This window comes from Ascaphus truei, chromosome 4 (genome assembly GCF_040206685.1).
Source record: "Ascaphus truei isolate aAscTru1 chromosome 4, aAscTru1.hap1, whole genome shotgun sequence".
Lineage (NCBI taxonomy): Eukaryota > Metazoa > Chordata > Amphibia > Anura > Ascaphidae > Ascaphus > Ascaphus truei.
In genome coordinates, this window is record NC_134486.1 from 307,971,014 (window position 1) to 307,991,734 (window position 20,721).

The 20,721-nt window shown below is 45.0% G+C and overlaps 1 protein-coding gene across 1 annotated transcript in view; it reads left to right on the plus strand.

The window, feature by feature from the left end:
- TXLNB (taxilin beta) overlaps positions 1-20,721 on the plus strand; it is a 61,418-nt gene that overhangs the window by 31,372 nt on the left and 9,325 nt on the right. Inside the window, exons 3-7 of the mRNA XM_075597822.1 lie at positions 5,907-5,998; positions 8,785-8,955; positions 10,638-10,832; positions 12,940-13,059; positions 16,000-16,074. Of these exons, the coding sequence (XP_075453937.1) occupies positions 5,907-5,998; positions 8,785-8,955; positions 10,638-10,832; positions 12,940-13,059; positions 16,000-16,074 (653 nt within the window). The remainder of the gene's footprint in view (positions 1-5,906; positions 5,999-8,784; positions 8,956-10,637; positions 10,833-12,939; positions 13,060-15,999; positions 16,075-20,721) is intronic.

The following is a 20,721-nucleotide window of genomic DNA, read 5'->3' on the forward strand; positions in this document are numbered from 1 at the left end:
TGCGGCCCACATCCATCTCACTGGTAGAAAATACTGTTCTTTTTTCCTTCAGCTTGGCCGTCAGCCGACCCTTCCACTCAGTTGGCAGAGTCGAGTCTCCGAAGTTGAAGTCCAGGTCGACTAACTGCTCACCTACTGCAGCGGCGTTCACCTGGGGCGCTGTTTCTACGGGGCTGACGGGGTATATACCTCCCAGACTTTGTCCCACATCAATATCCATTGGGAATGGAGAGATGTTTTGAATATACACATAGGCTCGGGGAGGAATTCGGGTCGCCCACTCTCTTACTTCAGGTATTACCCTATATCCTCTCTGGATCTCTTTCTCAGGGTCACTCTCCAGAGAGAACAGATGATCGGTCTCCTCCCGATCCGGATAACAGCACCAGACGGCCAGGCGTTTCACTCCCCCTGGTGAAATGGTCGTCAGTCCGCGTTGACGATTGTAGAGGTCCCCGTGACGCTCTAGGGCATATACTCGGTTGCACTCCTCTCTCAGTACAGGATCCAGGCGTGTATTGGCCATTGGCAATTCATTAGTCTCTTTCAAGTAGGCTCTGATTACAGCTCGTACTATATCCGTATTTGTCCCCAGGATGACCGGGTACTGACACTGTCCTTGAGGCTTTGGGCACACCATTGCCTCCACATGCATGGGATGTTTCTTGCCGGTATTCAATTGAAGTATCTCCAGTTGAACGCTCACAATCCCATCGATAGGGTAATCCTCGTTGCTCAACCCCCTCACCTTCATATGTTCCGCCGACCGAAGGGGACAATGCTTCAGGTGCTGGTCGTAGAAGTGCCGGTATATTATGGTCACTTGAGACCCGGTGTCCAATAGAGCAGCAGCATAGACTCCCTCTACTACCACACGTATGATGGCCGAAGGGCCCACCTGACAGTAACCATCTCCCCCTGGAGGTCCTTCGCTTGGGCTCAGGTCAGGAGGGGCTTCGGAAGGCGTGGGGGTGGCTTCGGTAGTTTTGGCTTCTGAGGTCTGCCTCTGACAGATCATAGCCCTGGCCGAGCTTCCTTTACTGGGCGTTTCCTTTTCTTGGGTGACTTCATTAGGGCACTCTCTAAAGAAATGGCCTTTCTGTCCACAGTTATAGCAGACGACGTCCTTGCGGTCCAGTCGTCTTGGGTAAGTGGGGGAGGATCTCCCCGAAGCCCGCCCTTTCGTTGAGGGCGACTTGGGTGGCGCATCTTCCTCTTTGACAGGTGTCTTGGTCCGGCGAGCGAAGGCTCCCGGGGTGTCACCGGCCGGAGGATCTCTGACCTTGGTGCCTGCATGCAGCTTGGTATAGGCCTCATGCCCTTTTACGATCCCCAGAATGTCCATGAAGGTAGGGGGAGGTCCCTCCTTTAGTGAGCATCTGATCATGATCACGATGTGATGCGTGGGGATGGCCCCTCGGAGGAACTGCTTGCGTCAATATTCGTCCATCTCTGAAGATAGGATGAGGCCGCAAGTTCGCAATTTCCACAGGACCAGCTGGATGCGTTGTAGGAAGTCGGACAGGTCTTCCTTCTCCTTCTGTCTGAGAGCGTAATATTTGAACCACAGCTCGCTCTCCTCTTCCTCCTTGCCATAGATCTGGACTAACAAGTCTACCATCTGGTGAGCAGAGAGATCAGGGTCTTGGTCACGCTGTGCACTGACCATGGTGGCCGCTGGGGGTCGTAAGCTTTCCAGGATTCTCTGCCGTCTGACCGTTTCAGAGCAGGGCCATTCGATCACCTTGAGGGTGTGCTCCTTCCAAGAATCGATACTTTCTTCGCCTGTGGGGACAGGAACCGTTCCTGAGAACGCCTTCAATTTCCTATAATTTTGGGCTTGAGCGGACGTAGTTATCGCTTCCACTAGCTGCGGGAATGTCACTCCTAACAGGGAGCCGTCATTGTCGGAGCCACTGGCTATCGCTGCTCGCTGCCTGTTAGGGGATGGGGTAGAACTGTTCACGGACCGGTTAGTAACCGGTGATGTTGCCGGACTGCCGGCCCAACTGGTGGCCCCTTGCCTAGCATCTGAAGAGAAGGTCACTCTGGGTAGGGATATATCTGATCGGATGGGTGTACTGGCGGCCATATCTCTGTCGTCCCAACCCTCATGTCTGGGGAGGGAAGTGACGTGACTGGAAACAGTTCCCGGGTAAATTAGAGGGCACCCTTGCGGCAAAGTCTCTGGTAGATACACTACTCGTGGGCCTCTATCAGGAAGTATAGCTTGTTCAGTGGCTAGCAATAGGGTGTTCTCTTGCCGGTCAATGTCATAGTGCTTGCTGATGAGGCGGGCGTCCGCCAGACCAGGTAATGTCCTTACTGCGCTGCAGACAGTAAACATGGAGACATCAGCAGGCACTCCGTCTACGGCGACCACGTGTCGCAGAAGCTCTCCTAGCTTTTCAGCCCAGTCGGCCACTTGTTTGGGCGTGAGCGCAGACATGCTGACTGACAGGGTAACGGTACTACAAAGTGGGGCACCCCAGGACTATCTCAGCAGCTCCTCCAAATGTAACGGGTATTCCCTATGAATACAGCCGCTACTACCTGCTGTGCAACCTGTGTGGCTCTCAGGAGCCTAAGCCTCCGCTTGGGGAACCTGGGGTACATACATATTATACATCTCTTGGTGCAACGCCTCCACCTGGGAGGGATCCCAACGGAGTGGGAGGAGGCCCTCACAGGAAACAACCATACAAAGCGAGCAAATGTAAAACAGGACTGGCTTTACTGCATAGCAAACATATATCAACACAAATCAACATGCGCCACGGCGGACGCTAACCACACTGGGCGTCACGGCGGACGCTACCACCTCTAGGCGTCACGGCGGACGCTAACCACACTAGGCGTCATGGCGGACGCTACCACCTCTAGGCGTCACGGCGGACGCTAACCTCCCACAGTGTGACCCCACCCTGTGGCCAGTAACCCCCACCCAAATGTCTCGCACTCCCAGAGTCAAATACCACTGTGCATATGTGTGTGTGACTGCGCAGCCACTATGTTTGGTGATAGGCCTGGTTGGTGCACGTGAGTTGCAGGTTACCTGCCCGGGCTCTAGCCACGGGTACCGCGATATCAATCCGCACGATCCGACGTTGTCCTCCACACCGCGTTGGTTGAAAGTCCAGCGCGAACAATGTCTCTCCTAGTCTTAGGGTCTTTGGTGGTGTTCTGAGCCCAGAACCCACCTCGCAGGGCCGCACGGCTTCAGCACTGTGTCCCTGACTACTCGACCAAATAATGGGGCAGTGTCCCTATCTAGGGCCTGTCCCTAAGCTCGACAAGCTACTAGGTGGCTCAGGACTTAACTGGGACCTTGGGGGCTGCTGGCCTATGCAGAGGGTCACTGACCCCTGCATCCACCTCTTACCCCTAGCTGGTCCGGATCCTGACTGCCTGCGTAGCTGCAAAACCCCGCGAAATGTATCCATCTGTTCCCTGGCAAATCCCTCAGCCCTATTGGCTCCCTGGCGTCAGGTGTCTCTGCCCCTATGCACCCTGGGGGCTGGCAGACTCATCTTCGCGCATGCACGAGCTATCTGGGGCCTCCCGCGCTGTGCTCTGCTACTGCGCATGCGCAACAGCCCTAGCATGGCGGCGCCCTGCTTCCCGAGCCGCCGGGCCGGTGGCAACACGATCGCGGCCTTAGCGACGGCCCGATCGCGTCCCCGGCAACCGGCCTGCTCGCCGCTCGCGTCCCTAGCTACCAGGGATCGATCTCTCTCCTCGCGCGCCGGCCCCCCCCCCTCACTCCCTCGCACACAGCGTCTGGCGAGAAGGGAGGAGGGGGTCAGCCACGACAGGGGGGACCTGGCTACAACAGTAAATAAATATACTACTTGTGGTGCATTTGCATGTCTCAGACAAGGCTGCAACCCTGCCTTTCCCCATTATCGCTTAGCAGACAGTGCTTCCACTGCCACAAAGGATTCTGGGTAATGACATAGTCACAGTGTCTCACTCTTTTCTTCTTATCCATTTTAACATGGAATCTTATAAGCTTTGGCCTGACATATTGCACAGCTTTTCAGTAGAGTCACGGTTAAAGAAGTGCATGGCCAGTAAACCTACTCAAAGACAGCTCTTTCGACCTTTTGGGTCTCATCAGTGCGAGGTTGGTTGATGGCTTTGGCACGTAAAACTGGTACGTGGGTATAACCAGACATTAAAAAAGTTATGGTGGGTAAAAAAATGTGCCAAAAACCTTCCAGTGTAAGTAAATAAAAATAGCACTTGTGTTGCATTTGCATGTCTCAGACCTATTATCACTACGCACTTATCCACTGGATAACAAAAACTTAACCAAATCAACCAAAGGACCATGATTACAATTTTGATTAAAGAGGGCAACATACATAGTTTTCTTATGGTTTATGCAGTATAAGCCCGCATATTGAATCTGCTTTATCCTTTGGGACCGTTACCCATACATGTTTATCTATCACTATAAATACATTAATAACCTGTGATAAGGACATGAATACTATGAATATATCAGTCACATGCAAATAGTGATGTATTGTAGGTAAGTCAAGGGACTAATGGTACCTTTTTATAGTTTGATTTTTGCGCCTTTAAAAGAACATGAGCTAATCTCAAACCTCGTAATCAGACACCTCTAAGTATTTTTACATTTTGTTTCAACAGCTGTCTATGAGCAGGTTTTCTGGCCATACACTTCTTTAACCCAGCCTGTGCTGTAAACGCTGTGTGATACGGCAGGCATAAGCTGAAAGGCATACATGTTAAAGTGGATAAGAAGCAAAAAGTGGGTGCTCCTTTGCATGTCATTACCCAGAATCCATGGCTGCAACAGAAGCACTATATGCTGTGTGATTACGGGGCAATATGTGGGTAACCGGTGCAAGACAGGTTTGTGAATGTGCTCATAACAGTGTTCTTTATCCATTTAAAGATGCCAAAGTAAGTTGAGGATTTGGCTCTCTTTTGAGAAGAACCTGGTTCCACACTGAAAAGAAAAACATTACATTATAAAGAAACAAAAAAAGTTCATTATTATTTGATCTCATATTATTATTATTATTAAATGTTTCCTTTTATGTTCTTTATGAGGTCGCAGCAGAGTGTTTAATATTTTAGAGGCTGCAAAACAGATTTATCATATGAAGAAAAGACATGGACCTCAGTGAAATTCCCTTTCTTCAGTAAATCTGGCGCTGTTGTTTTGCAGGCAGGTGACTTTGTAAAATTACCCCCAATAAGTCCTTACTCTGAGTTTATTGTTATTTGTGTGCCTGGGGATATAGAGTGATATGGAGCCCAAGGTCACACATTCTTATCACTGGAATCCCCAGCCTCAAGTCCACTCAGCTGCTTTCCCAAATATCCAGAGTACAGCCAATAAAAATACCACTCGCATGTCTCAAATAGATCTACAGCCCTGTCTTTTCCCAGTATCTCTTAGCATACAATGCTTCCCCTGCAGGCAGGGATTGGGAGTAGTGACATGCAAATGAGCAGTCACAGTGTCTCCCTCTCTGCTTCTTGTCCATTTTAACATGGACCCAGGGTTGGACATCAGTATGAGACATGCAAATGTACCCACAAGCGGTATTTATATTTGGTGTACACTGTACGGTGGAGGTTTTTTTTGTCCCATTTTTGGTACCCACCATAACTTGTTTAATGCCTGGCTATACCTAAATAAAGAGCAAATCTACACCTACATTTTTTGTGTGTGTAGATTATTGCTGCTTTGAGACATCACTGTGCCAATGTCTTTAAATGAACAGCATTATATTCCTACAACTCTGTAGTAGTTGATTACGTTTCCAAAGTTATGTTTAGTAGAAAACATTTATTTTTTATTTATCTCTCATATGTTTCTTTTCTGAATTGTTTTCATACACTTTGTATTTTTCTCCTTTCCGAAGGCAAAGAGGCGACGCTGCTGCTACAAAGCGTGAGCAAGCTGAACACGCCGGAAGAGAAGATAGAAGCTTTGATTAAGAAGTATGCAGAGATGGTTGGTATCGCATGCTTGTAATCTCATAATTTGTTCCTGTAATGTGGGGGGTTTCGGGGGAGGGCAGGGCCGTCTTAACGTATGGGCACACTGGGCAGCTTTCCGGGGGCCCCACAGCATAGGGGGTCCCCACGTGCCCGGCCCATGTGTGCCCACCAATGCTCTCCCGCCCGGCACCCCGGCTCGCTCTAGAGCAGGGCTGCTGCTGCTGCTAGGGGGCTGGGCAGCTTCTGATTAGTTGCTGCTGTGTAATTCAGCCAATCGGGAGGTGGCAGGAGCCTGGGGGGTGGGGCCAAAGAGCAGAGGAAAAGCATGCAGCAGAGCGGTGAGGCTATGTCTGTGTGTCTCAGTGTGTGTGTCTGTCTATCTGTGTCCAGTCTGTATATGTATATGTGTGTGTCTCAGTGTGTGTGTGTATATGTGTGTCTCAGTGTGTGTGTCAGTCTATCTGTGTCCTGTCTGTATATGTATATGTGTGTGTCTCAGTGTGTGTGTATATGTGTGTCTCAGTGTGTGTGTGTGTGTGTATATGTGTGTCTCAGTGTGTGTGTGTGAGTGTATGTGTGTGTCTCAGTGTGTCTGTCTATCTGTGTCCTGTCTGTATATGTATATGTGTGTGTGTCTCAGTGTGTGTCTCAGTGTGTGTCTCAGTGTGTATATAAGTGTGTCTCAGTGTGTGTGTGTGTGTGTGTGTGTCTCAGTGTGTGTGTGTGTGGTGACATACAGTACATACAGTACTGGCAACTGGTGAGAGGACAAAGGGGGTGGGAGGGTGAGAGGACAAGGGGAGGAGAGAGAGAGGATGAGGAGGGGTGCAACAATCTTGGAATTTGTGGGAGGAGCAATAAGATCAGTATTGCTCGCCATGTACAGTATGACTGCAGGTCAGTTATTTATAAATTATCTGACCATTACGTCATTTGTTCTAAATTTCACTCCAAGCATGCACCAATTTGCACTATTTCATATTCTATTTCCTAAAACAATCCTCGGAAGGGCGCTCCCTCCCAAGACTCCTCCCCAGATTTTTAACGAAATAGAATATAAAGTGGTGCAAATTGGGTAATACTTGGAGTGAAATTTAGAACAAATGACATAACAGTCGGGTCATTTAAATAACATTCTTCCCCACCAACGATTCTCGAGTGCGTCGCACCTTTCACCATTGTGTCCAGTATTTTTGGACAAGCCACCTGGCAACCCTTCTCGCTCTCCCCCCGCTCGGCACCCCGGCTCCGCTCGCTCTCCCCCCGCTCGGCACCCCGGCATCGCTCGCTCTCCCCCCGCCCGGCACCCCGGCTCCGCTCGCTCTCCCCCCGCCCGGCACCCCGGCTCCGCTCGCTCTCCCCCCGCTCGGCACCCCGGCTCCGCTCGCTCTCCCCCCGCCCGGCACCCCGGCTCTGCTCGCTCTCTCCCTGTCCGGCACCCCGGCTCCGCTCGCTCTCTCCCCGCCCGGCACCCCGGCTCCGCTCGCTCTCTCTCCCCGTCCGGCACCACGGCTCCGCTCGCTCTCCCCCCACTCGGCACCACGGCTCCGCTCGCTCTCTCCTTGTCCGGCACCCCGGCTCCGCTCACTCTCTGCCCGCCCGGCACCCCGGCTCGCGTCTCAACCGCTCGCAGCCTAGCAGTGCAGCACTTCCGGTGCCTGCTGCTGCTAGTGAGCGCGTGGGAGGCTGGGAGCGACAGTGTAGACAGGGCCCCGTGCACTGCTTTGTCCGGGGGGCCCTAATGTTGTTAAGATGGCCCTGGGGAAGGGCATGTGTTATTGTCATCAGTAAGAAAGAAACCAATGACCACGTTACTTATCTGGACAGCAAATACAAATATTCTTAAACTTGTATCACCTTCAAATCAACAAGGTTCTTCAGTTATGCTGATGAGTCAAATAGCCATGAACCGGAATCAGTGGGAATGATGCACAGTAATAAGATTAATTCATCAGATCAAGAGCAAACCGTAAGGGAGATGGCATGTGCAAGCGGAGGTGTATTTTGAACCTACTTTCCATGTCTGTACGGTAGTGTGTGCATATTCATTAACATACTGGTCAGCTGACACAAAAATGGCAGTGTTTAAAATGGAAAGAAGGGACATTTCCTGGAGGTTGGCATTTTTTTTTCTAAAGCCATACTGTACAAAATGCAGTTTATTCTTGCAATAACAACTTAGTGAAACGGTGCATTACTGCAAGAGATTTCAGATCGTTTTTAGCACACTAGCTACTTTTAAGAGGTTTAAGATACATTTATAATGTATGAACAGCATGGATGACACTCATATTAAATATAAATACCATTGTCTTCATTAAAAAAAAGTGAAAGTACAGGTTTGTTACTTAAAAGTATTTTTTTTACAAGATACCTCCTGATACCATCATAGTAAAATCATTTACAATAATAATGAATACAGTTGTTTGAATAAAAATTCACTTTTAGACTTACAAATGTAATAGGAGTCAAAATGGGAAAGGGAGAATATCCAGCAAACTCTCACTGAAAAGATACAGTACTAAGTGGTAGCTGTCTTCTGGCAAATTGCTGTGTGTCTGGGGCACTGTAAATATTATCCACTGTGTTTGAGCTAAGTCTGTGTCAGTTGAAAAATAGGTCAGCAAATGTTCAGTGGTCTTATTTGCTTCGGGCATATTTATTTTAATTACACCACCATGGAGAGATAAACACCTCTTTTCCTTTAGGCCAGCACTATGGGCCGTGACTTGGTTTTACTTCAGTTAGTATGTTTTATTTATTTTTATTTTTTTTCATCTTGTTTCTCCAACCCATCAGCTTGAAGAATATCGGGCAGAACAAAAGCAGATGAAACAGATACAGAAGCGCCAATCACAACTCACCAAGGAGAAGGACCAGCTGCAGAGCGAGCACAGCAAAGCCATTCTCGCTCGCAGCAAACTGGAGAGCCTTTGCCGAGAATTGCAGAGACACAACAAAACACTTAAGGTTACTGTTATAAGATGTAATAGCGGCACATGAACAGATGAAAACTTGATATGGCAATTACTCTGCCGTACGCTAATATTAGATAACAAAAGTTGCACTATGTAAACCAATGCAGACTGCACAAGGAGGTTTCACAAAATGGGATGTAACTTTCTAATAGCAAAATACATTTCTGCAAGAGGTAGGTGTTCTCTTGAAGCAACAACAAGGAACCCAATGCCTCTTAAAAAAAAATAAAAACGTATGTGCGACTTGTATTACGTAGAATATTAAATAGACGGGCAAGCTGTGTTGGCTATTTGTAGCTTGATTTAAAAAAAAAAAGAGAGAAAAATGTTTTTTAGGAATGCTTTTTAATTTTTTAAAAGGGATATGATCTAAATATGTTCAGTGCTACCAGTACAGTGAAACCTGCATGGTCCGCTAAAAAGCAGAGACAGGTTCAACAAACATGGATTAAACACGCTCCGATATGGGTTGTGGGATCCTGTGTTAAGTGCTATTGCCTATTGCAATCTAACCTTTGTCAATTAATGACTTTGGAAAATACTCAAGATGTATACATTTTTTCAATGTGAAATATGTAGGTACAGTACATATTTATCAAGTGATGCTCTGCCATAAGAGACCTTATTGACCCCAGAAGACACGTTCATTTGAAAAGGCCAGAAGGGTGTCTTATTATGAAGCCCCACTTAGTAAATAGTGCCTACTGGATTTGCATTTTTTTTTAACGTCGTTTTGCAGGGTAATAAACTAGAGAGTAATGGGATGTGTGTATTAGGTAGAAAAAAAACAAGAGACAATCCACCATCATTTTAAAGGATTCTGTGCATCAAAATGTCAGTGCTAAAAGTAATACAAACCTTCATAAAACCTGTATCGTACGTACATATGCCGAATAGTTTGTTGTTTAAAAAATAATTTTTGATGCATTGCATCATATTCACTACCTAAGTGGTACAATTAAAACAGAATTGTGTACATTTTTGAGTAAATGTTAATTATTAATGTAATATTATTTATAATAGGCGTACTGTGAAAATAATACATTGTGTTAAACTAAATAATGGTGCATCAAATACATTTTTTGATTGATGCAGAACTTCATTGTGCGCTAACACTATTAACAGTCTTAAAGGGTTTATGCCAAATTCAACTTGGCGAACAACTTTGATGCACTTTGGTCCTTTTTTGAGGCACACAGAAACATGTTTAAGTACAAAACTATTGCCATCTGTACACCAAGCGCAGTGCATTTCTGTGCGCCAAATGGACGAAAATGATTTGACGCTTCTGGTGCAGATGGAGACATTTCAGGTTATTAAACAGTCGCATACAATCGCAATTTAAAATGAGATTTCTGCGTGCCAATTTGTAACTCTCAGTACATACTGTCCAACATATTTTTAACTGGTGCTCATAAAAAGTCAATGTTGATGGTTTAAAATAAAACATTTTTTTTGTATTTTATTGTTGAGCCTAATCCACCATTCTTTTTAGTCCCATTTTATTTGATATGATTTTGACATGTCGTAGTAGATGTGAGAAGCAAACTAAATCCATTGAAGGATCTGCAAATGCTACTGGTTTTATGAAGAGATTATTTATTACGACTATATACAGTTTATAAACATATATATATCGAGCTCTAAACGACATTTGTCTGCATTGGGATACAGGAAGAGACCATTCAGCGTGTCAGAGAGGATGAGGAAAAACGGAAAGAGATCACAAATCATTTCCAGTCCACACTGACTGACATACAGACTCAGATTGAGCAACAGAGTGAGAAAAATACTAAACTATGTCAGGAAAACGCAGAGCTGGCAGAGAAACTCAAGAGTATCGTTGACCAATATGAAGTCAGAGAAGAGGTAAGATGAAACAGCTGTCCTAGTCTTCAATCTTACTCAAGAACAGCCGTACAAAGTGGCATTCAGATGCCAAACTTGTATAACTAGAGGGGAATATAGACAGGCACACTGTGATATTGTCTCTACGCACAACTTTTACTCTTGATTTTATATGAAAACATATTTTGTCCCGATTTACTAGCCCACAAAAATTAGTTTGTTTGCACTACCCCTGCTTCATGATTTTCAGAATCTACCACAGATGTTTAACAATCAAACACATTAACGGCTAACGGGAAGGCTCAGATTTACTAAACAGTGCTCGTCCAGCACCAGAAGACATGATGGGGCCCATACCCTTCAATGGGCTGCAAAGCATTTTCCTTACCAGAAGGTGTCTTATGCAATAAAACTGCTTAGGAAATATGGACCTACATATTTAGCACTTAAAGTTTAATATTATCCACAATACAGAAAGTATTATTTTATATTTCAAAAAAATGTTATATAGCACTGACAGTATACAGAGCGCTGTACATAGAATGTTGCAGTACAATCTAATTTTGGTGCCTGGACCTCAGTGACATCAAGTTACTTGCCCAAAGTCAGTAGGAGAGCTGACACTGACAATCTAACAGGGTTTTCATCCTCTAATCACTTTATCTTGTACTCTGAATTAGAATGTTGTCTTTGAAAAAAGATACTAAGCTGCCGGGTCTTGCATAACTTGTTCATAACTTTTATTCATCCTTATCCTTCATACTTAGGGAAGTCACTTGATCCTGTCTTGAGTTTTTAATACTCTTGTTTATCTTCATCTACCCAATTTATGTAATTAAGTATCCACATTTCCGCAGAATTGTGTACATTTTTTGTTGGGAAGAAAGGGCAAATTTAACAAACTTCGCAAAAACTGCAACTGGCAAATATCTTGCTCAGAGATCAGTATTGGACCCCAGGGTTCAAGAATATGAAGACAATTCATTAGCCAAAGTTGGTGGCATTTGACAAATGTCGGCAAACAAATGTTTTGTGGTTTCACAATTTTCTTTTTAAAACTGGGAGATTTTCACACATTTCTCTTCACAGAATCGAACTCCTTGGCAGTGGTATGAGACATAAAATAAGACCGTGACATCCACTAACACCATTCAATTCAACAGTTAATATGCATAAGTAGCACATTGGCCTTTATTCGGATAGCCGCACTGGTGCATATCGCACTATTATCTGACCGTATCTGCCATTCAACTCAGCGGCAGTTAACGTGTGATCGGGTGCAATATTCTGCATCGTGGCTTGATGAATCCCTGGCAATGTGGCATCACAAGGACATGGTTACATACACAGACAACAATTCAATTATTGATATGCGCACAGCAAAAAGAAATGTACACTTAGCTTCTTAGGGGCTTATTTTATATCCGCTGAAGTGGCCCATTAGTATCATATTGCATTTCCTGGGATATACAGTTAAATGCAGAGTCTGGGCCAGTCACTTGTGTTACAACAACAGGTGCCCTCATGTTACGGATGTCCTATTGTTAGATTTGTACCATAGTAATCCTAAATGTTTGTTGTATGAGCACCTTCCAAATAAATGTAAATACCATGCTGCATTGCAAATGTAAAAGTCCTGATTAATTCCTTTTTGGGTCATCAATGCATTTAAATCACCACTAACATGAGCCATTTGACATTAAAAAAAAAAGTAATCTGAGATATGAAAAGGAAATATCACTCTAAATCTAAATCACCACCATCATCATAAACCGTTATCTGCATGGGATCTATTTAAAGCTACCAAATGTTCTAAATGACAGTCTCGATTTCCTCTGGCCTGCGGAAAAGCACAGTTATTTCAGGAATAACTCTAGGTGGCATAAATGTCAACAAAAATATGATTTCTTTTAAATATCACAGACCCCATTTTTAGAGCAGCATCCAACTCTATCTCCAATATATTATTGGCTCATGTATACTTGTCCTAGTGGAGGCGTCCAGAAGTGTGGTAGCTTTACATTCTCTCCTGTGATGGAAAATTACTGTGCAATACAGACTTTCTCCATGATATATTTTTTGTTTGTTTCACGTGTGATTGAAAAAAATATGCACCATATTGTTGCAGCACATGGACAAAGTATTTAAACACAGAGATATTGAACAGAAGCTGGTGGACGCCAGACTGGAGCAAGCTCATGAACAGATGAGAGAAGCAGAGGAGAAACACACGCGGGAAAAGGACTTTGTAAGTATTAGTGATATTTATTCAAAACAGCATATGCAGAGGATGTCCAGAAAAAAGTTCTGCATGTATTAAATGGTCAGTAATACAGATATCAACAATCATTTGTCCGGTTAAAATGTTGGAAACATTTGGAGATAAAGTTGAATACGGAAATACTTTTGCCTACATTTTTATTTGATTTTTTAACCATTACATGCATTCTTTTCTACATAACCATCAATATACATACTGTAAATATATAAAACACATCATATGATACCCGTAACGTTCTTTACAAATGTACATCTGGGAAGGGCAGGCAGGTTTGCTCCTTGCACAGCACACGGTAAAGACCTCACTGTTCCTTCCTCTCTATATATAATCCCCTTACCTTCCTACCCCACAGCAATTTACTAAGGACTATTAGCACATCAAGACCCAACTACACTGGGGGCATTTAGGCCAAAGCTGATGTTTACTTTATGTTTCCGTGGATATGTGTATGGCTGTCTACACATCCACGAGGCACCAACTGGTTAAACAGAAAGTGAATCCCTGCGCTTCTCCCTTTGGGATAGCAATAAATGGGGAATATATATATATATATATATATATATATATATATATATATATATATGTAAAAATCTATAAGATAAAGGAGACTTTTGGTTTACATCCTTTGATCAAATAATGCCAAACTTGCTAACCACGTCAAGGTACGTCTCTATAGCAGATCCCTACGCTAAATGCATACTAATGTTATGTGAAATAAACCCAGAAGGGGATAATATATCCAAGCATATGCTTATATAACCTAGTGCAGTTAAAAACTGGTATATACCAGTGAAGATACTCACATGTCTGCAAGTAAAGTGAATAGTGAAATCCAGGGACCTTGCTGGGAGATTATATACCTAGAAGAAGGAGGGCTGAGCTCCCATAAGCTGCCCAATAAGCAGTTGCAGGTGATTGGCTAAATATATTGATTACACCCTAATAGTGGTGCCCTCTAGGAGCGTGCTGCTAAGGATTAAAATCGGCTCAACAGAAAATGTAAAACAAATATATAATCACTGCGCTTCTCCATGTACAGAGCATGCAGCTGGCAAAGGGATTGGCCATACAAATGTGAAAAACAGAAAGTGAATCCCTGCGCTTCTCCCTTTGGGATAGCAATAAATGGGGAATATATATATATATGGTGTAAAAATCTATAAGATAAAGGAGACTTTTGGTATACATCCTTTGATCAAATAACGCCAAACCTGCTAACCATGTCAAGGTAAGTCTCTATAGCAGATCCCTATGCTAAATGCATACTAATTTTATGTGAAATAAACCCAGAAGGGGTTAATATATCCAAGCATAACTAATGTTATGTGAAATAAACCCAGAAGGGGTTAATATATAAAAGCATATGTATTTATTTATAAAATATTTTACCAGGAAGTAATACATTGAGAGTTACCTCTAGTTTTCAAGTATATCCTGGGCACAGAGTTAAGACAAATAATACATGGTTACAAATACAGTTGCATAAATGAACAGGGTATACATTATATACAAGACATTGCATGCACAGTTAAAAAATATATATATTATGGGCGTATGGAACAGTTACAGACCAGATTAAAATGTGAGACAGCCTTAGATTTAAAAGACCTTAAACTGGTGGTGGATGTGAGAGTCTCTGGTAGGTTGTTCGAGTTTGGGGTGCACGGCAAGAGAAGGAGAAGCGGCCGAATACTTTGTTGAGCCTTGGGACCATGAATAGTCTTTTGGAGTCAGAGCTCAGATGACAAGTGCTGCATGTGGTAGGGGTGAGGAGCTTGTTCAGATAGCTGGGTAGCTTGCCGAGAAAGAATTTGAAGGCAAGACAGGAAAGGTGAACTTTGCGCCTAGACTCTAGTGATGACCAATCTAGTTCTTTGAGCATTTCGCAGTGATGTGTGTTGTATTGCATTGGAGAACAAAACAACAAATTGAATTGTAGAGGGTGTCAAGTTTGCTAAGGTGGGTTTGAGGTGCCGAGTCATATATTATGTCTCCATAGTCAATAATTGGCATTAGCATCTGCTGTGCGATATGCTTTCTGACCAGGAGACTTAGGGAGGATTTGTTCCTGTAAAGTACCCCTAGTTTGGCATATGTATTACAGTGTAGCCATGCCTGACTTGGCTACTAACCTGTCATCCCTGACACACAGGCCCTGGTAACAGTGCAGGCAGTGTCAGGACCAATCCAGGGTTTTCCTCACCAGCAAGGTGACAAGGGGGTAGGCGGGCTAAGGCCTGTGATCTGCCCAAAAGGGGCTCAGACCTTGGACCTTCCCCCTCGGTACCTAAGGGGCTGCATTACCAAATTGTCTCAGTCTGTCTCTCCCTGGAAAGAGACATATCATAGAAGAGTGTGCGCAGGGCTCTGGCCACCTTCTATCCCCTCCCCTAGGGGAGTGGGACTGATTCCTCTGACTCTAACAGAGTCAGGGAAGAGCTTGGACCGCCCCTTTGTGCCAATGGCTGGGGGTGTCCAGGGGCCATCGGGAGGCTGGAGGCCTAGTGCATGCTGTGGATCCAGTGTATGCTGTTATATGCTGTGCAGAGAATAAAGAGTTGCTGTTATAAAATATACTCCTGCCTCGTGAGTGCAATCTATCCGGGGGAGTATTGGTGAGTTCTCCGGCAGGGATTGTCTCCGCATCCCTGGAGCCTGCAAGAGTTGGAGGCGCTGATACCATGAGATGCTCTTAGCATGAGATTGATGATTTTTGTTAAAGTAATAAGATAGTGAGTTCCAAATAATGTATTTTTTTATGTTGTGTTTGTCATTTGAACAGACAATGCATAGCGTTTGTGTTATGTATAAAAGTAGACACTACCATTGAAAAAGATGAACAGACTATACAAATCTGATCAAGCTGATGCTTCTTTCTCATTCTTTGTTCTGCCCTTTAATAAATAGCTGCTGACCCAAGCTGCTGAGTGGAAGTTACAGAGCAAAATGCTGAAGGAGCAGGAGACTGTACTGCAGACCCAGGTAAAACTGTTAAAGTAATCAATTCACATGAACAATTTTACATATTCTGGTCCTGGAGGAGAATATAGTTGGTAATAGTTATACACGATGGTGATAATAAAAAAATGGTAGAGAATAAAGAAATGCTAAAGAATATCACAAACGCATGCAAATTATGAAGGATTTATGGTTTGTATCAATACAATAATAATACAAAGATATTCAAGTACGAATGTGTTAGGCGACCATAAAACTTTTGGAGACATATTATGTGCCCATTATACAGTTGTCCTGCCAGAGTGCCAGTCAAACTTGTATATTATTAGGAGAAGGAGTGGCTCAGTGAGTAAGGACACTGACTGGCACTGAGGGGGTTCAATTCCTGGTGTCAGCTCCTTGTGACCTTGGGCAATTCACTTTATCACCCAGTGCCCCAGGCGCCAAAAACATAGATTGTAAGCCCCACGGGGCAGGGACTATGTCTGTAAAATGTCCTTTTAAAGCGCTAGGTAAAACTTGCAGCACTATACAAGAACATGCTATTATTATTATTATTACATTTGAGTTAAAGTGTGGGTGATTTCTTTCTTCTTTCACTTCTACCATGTGAAACCATCCTTTGGAAGGAACAAATACACAATACATTTCTAATTGACACATCACATTGAACGTATTGCACTGTAAATCGCTCTGCTACACTAACCTCCCTTAGACAGATAGATCGATTAGTTAGAAACAAGAACCTTTTACTCTAAATTGCTTAATCCAAAATGGATTTGACAGTCTAAACAAAAGATACAAAGGGCCAGATACACAAAGTTCTGTTAACTCAGGGCTCATTACGTCATGTTATCAAAATCAACAATGAACGTTATGTTCCCGGAGGTCCACAAAGCTAATTATATGCAAAAACAACAGCCGGTAGTTATCACATTAGCATAGGCTCAACACCTCTCTCCCTCTCTCCCACTCTCTCTCTCTCCCTCCTCTACTCTCTCTCCCTTCTCTCTCTCTCTCTCTCTCTCTCTCTCTCTCTCTCTCCTACCCTCCCTCTCTCTCCTACCCTCCCTCTCTCCACCTATCTCCAATGCTCTATCTCTCTCCCACTCTCTCTCTCTCCCTCTCCTACTCTCTCTCCCACTCTCTCTCCCAATCTCCCACGCTCTCTCTCCCACTATCTGCCTCTCTCCCACTCTCTCTCCCAATCTCCCACGCTCTCTCTCCCACTATCTGCCTCTCTCTCCCTTCCCTACCCTCCCTCTCTCCACCTATCTCCAATACTCTCTTTCTCTGCCACTCTCTATCTCTCTCCCTTGTTCTCTCCCACTCTCTCTCCATATCATTAACACAAATGGCTGTTATAGTTAACCCAAGGGCCCGTTACAGGTCAAAATAGCACTTAACACTGTGTTAGTGAGTATTGAAGATACCGTTAGCACTTAATGAGCCGTTAACTTAAGTTAATGCATTAAGTCAATAACAGCGCTCCGTGTATCAGAGCTACTAGTTATGTGTTCTTTTATGTGTGTGCATCTTATTTATACGTAAAAGGATTTTGTTTATTCATAAAATTGAATCAATATTAATCCTTAAATATGTCCTGGCATTTTCCTTCAAAATCACAGAACCTTACATTTTAAAGGACGTTTGCATATGAGTAAGGCTATCATATGGTAATAAGCAGTTTTCTTAACAGCGGAGATCCTCAATGTTAGAACATGTTAATAACACTTTGATATTTAGCACCTTCCAAAAGATGCCCTTACTCACATCCAGACCATGAGGAGTATTGTGTTATTGCTACAAATAGCCTGCAAAGGAAAAGGGCAGGTCTTAAGTGGTACCCAAATGAATGTACTAAGTGTGGGATTTAACCCTTTCATTACATGATATATATATATATTTATTACATGATATATATATATATATATATATACAAACAGTTACTTCAGTGTTTCTGAAAAAATTTAAAATAAACAATATAACAATGTACACAAGAAAGAACAATATCTACAAAGATTATAATTTAGCGCCCCTCTTTGGTCGATACTCTGCGTGCGTGTCACAGGGCCCACACGTACATGTTGTGCCATGCCTCAGTGTCACAGGACCCACACGTACATGCTCAGTCACGCCTCAGTGTCACTGGGCCCATGCGTACATGTTCAGTCACGTCTCAGTGTCACTGGGCCCACACGTACATGTTGTGCCACGCCCCAGTATCACAGGGCCCATGCGTACATGCTCAGTCACGCCTCAGTGTCACTGGGCCCACACGTACATGTTGTGCCACGCCCCAGTATCACTGGGCCCATGCGTACATGCTCAGTCACGCCTCAGTGTCACTGGGCCCATGCGTACATGTTGTGCCACGCCTCAGTGTCACTGGGCCCATGCGTACATGTTGTGCCACGCCTCAGTGTCACTGGGCCCATGCGTACATGCTCAGTCACGTCTCAGTGTCACTGGGCCCACACGTACATGTTGTGCCACGCCTCAGTGTCACTGGGCCCACACGTACATATTGTGCCACGCCCCAGTATCACTGGGCCCACGCGTACATGTTGTGCCATGCCTCAGTGTCACTGGGCCCACACGTACATGTTGTGCCACGCCCCAGTATCACAGGGCCCACGTGTACATGCTCTGCGATGCCTCAGTGTCACTGGGAGAGACTGTGAGGCTGTAGTCCAGTGGCTGGGACAGGCTAGCAGGTGGGCAGTGAGGAACAAAGCAGATGTCAGGGCTGGCGGCACACAGAGGATGGTTAGGATCAAAGCAGAAATCAGGGAGGGGCCGGCAGAGGATGGTCAGGATCAAAGCAGAGGTCAGGGCTTCAGCAGGCAGAGGATGGTCAGGATCAAAGAAGAGGTCAGGGCTGGCGGGAGGCAGAAAGCGGTGGTCTGCAAACAGGCAGTGGTCAGGGCTGGAGGCTGGAGAGAGGCAAGTGTAGTGAAGTCTGAGCAGGGCTGGAACACAGCAAAAGTAAGTAATGGGCAACCAGGTAGCAGCAAGCTTGAATACTGGGAAGAACCACATCGTTTGAAGGTCATACTTGAAAATGAGAGGTAACTCCTCAATGTACTATTTACTGGTAAAACATTTTATAAATAAATAAACATGCGCAGGAAGTGGAGGTCTTATGTAAGGCTGGCTGAGGAAGAGGACAGGTGCTGAGAATCAGGTAATCAGAATTCTCAGATATTCTCCCAAAAAAAGCTTTAGTAAAGTGGAACACTTGGTAGATTTCCATGGAGATGGGGAGCACCAACCGAAATGAGACAGGGTTAATCAGTGTGGAAATCCAAAATACATTTTGGCCCAGCTTGCTGGTGGGAGCTTTTAAATGTAGATTTTTTATAGAGACTTTGTTTCCAATCAGGAATACAAGGATTGGTCTGCGACGGCAATCAGCTGTCCTTTTGTAGCCCTGTTCCCTCAGAGTTTATTTAAGAATCTTTTGGGTCTCCTGCAGAGAGGAAATTCTTTCCGTGACAGCGGGGATTGGACCAGAGGCCGGGAAGCAGGGAAGTAAGGTAGTGGGGAACCCATAGTTGGCAAAGAAGGGACTTTGTTGAGTTAAACTGTGCTGAGTGTTGTTGAAAGAAAATGTGGCTAATGACAGGATGTCGGAACCAGTCGTCCTGGAGTTCACAGAAGAAGCAGCGCTCCATGGTCTGGCTAGTCCTCTCTGTCTGGACATTGGTCTGGGGATGGTAGCCAAATGGTCCTCTTGCAAGAGAGGACATATTTGTTGACATCTTGTGGCAATTTGGGCCACCAAAAAGAACGGGACAAAAGCTCTTGTGGATACCTGGATAACCGGCAGGTCTAGAGTTGCGCATTAGTTGGGAGGGCTTCCAACTTTACCCTTTCGGGATGAACTGACTGTCCTGAAAGATCCAGAGGCCATCCTGCAAAAATAATTCAACATCCTGCTTAGAAATGGGTCTGTGGGATAGGCTCCCTTAATTCGTGAGACAAAATCCGCAGAAAAGGGGACACAAAGGACATTTTTACTGGACAGGATAGTCTCCTCCTGTTCAAAGCCTGAAAAGGGGCTAGAAGACAATTTGGACAGCGCATCTGTTTCCCCATTCCTAGAACCAAGGTGGTATGAGATCAGGAACTGAAATTGAAAATGTATCTTATCGGACTGGCCTCTGTGGAAATTGACCTCTGAGCTGATTCGTTCCAAGTTCTGTCAGCTACCCATCTACAGAATTCTGCAGCACACTCAGCAGCTGTACGCCTACCCCGGCGGAGGTTAATCAGACTTCCTTCTGCCATAACGCAGCTATTAGGGTAATCGAACACAACGCTCACAGCACGGAATTGGGCATTGGGCCACAGCTGTAGGGCGCCTCGCGCTTCACATATCGCCGCATGCACCCTGACACGTCTTTAAATGTCAATGTCCCGCCGTGCATGCTCCCATGCCCACTACATGCCCTCGACCACCGGCTCAGACATGCCATCTTTAAATAACCCGCATGAGGCCACAAAACATCCTATATCACCCCCTCTGAAGCACCATCTTAAAATGTCCCGCGCGGGTGCCCTGCGCCCTGGTGCTCCAGAAAAGGGGATATCCAGCAGAGCGGTATGAGATTGCCACTGGTGCTCTGCCACCAGGACTACTCACCGCATGTCACCTTCGCTGCCGGT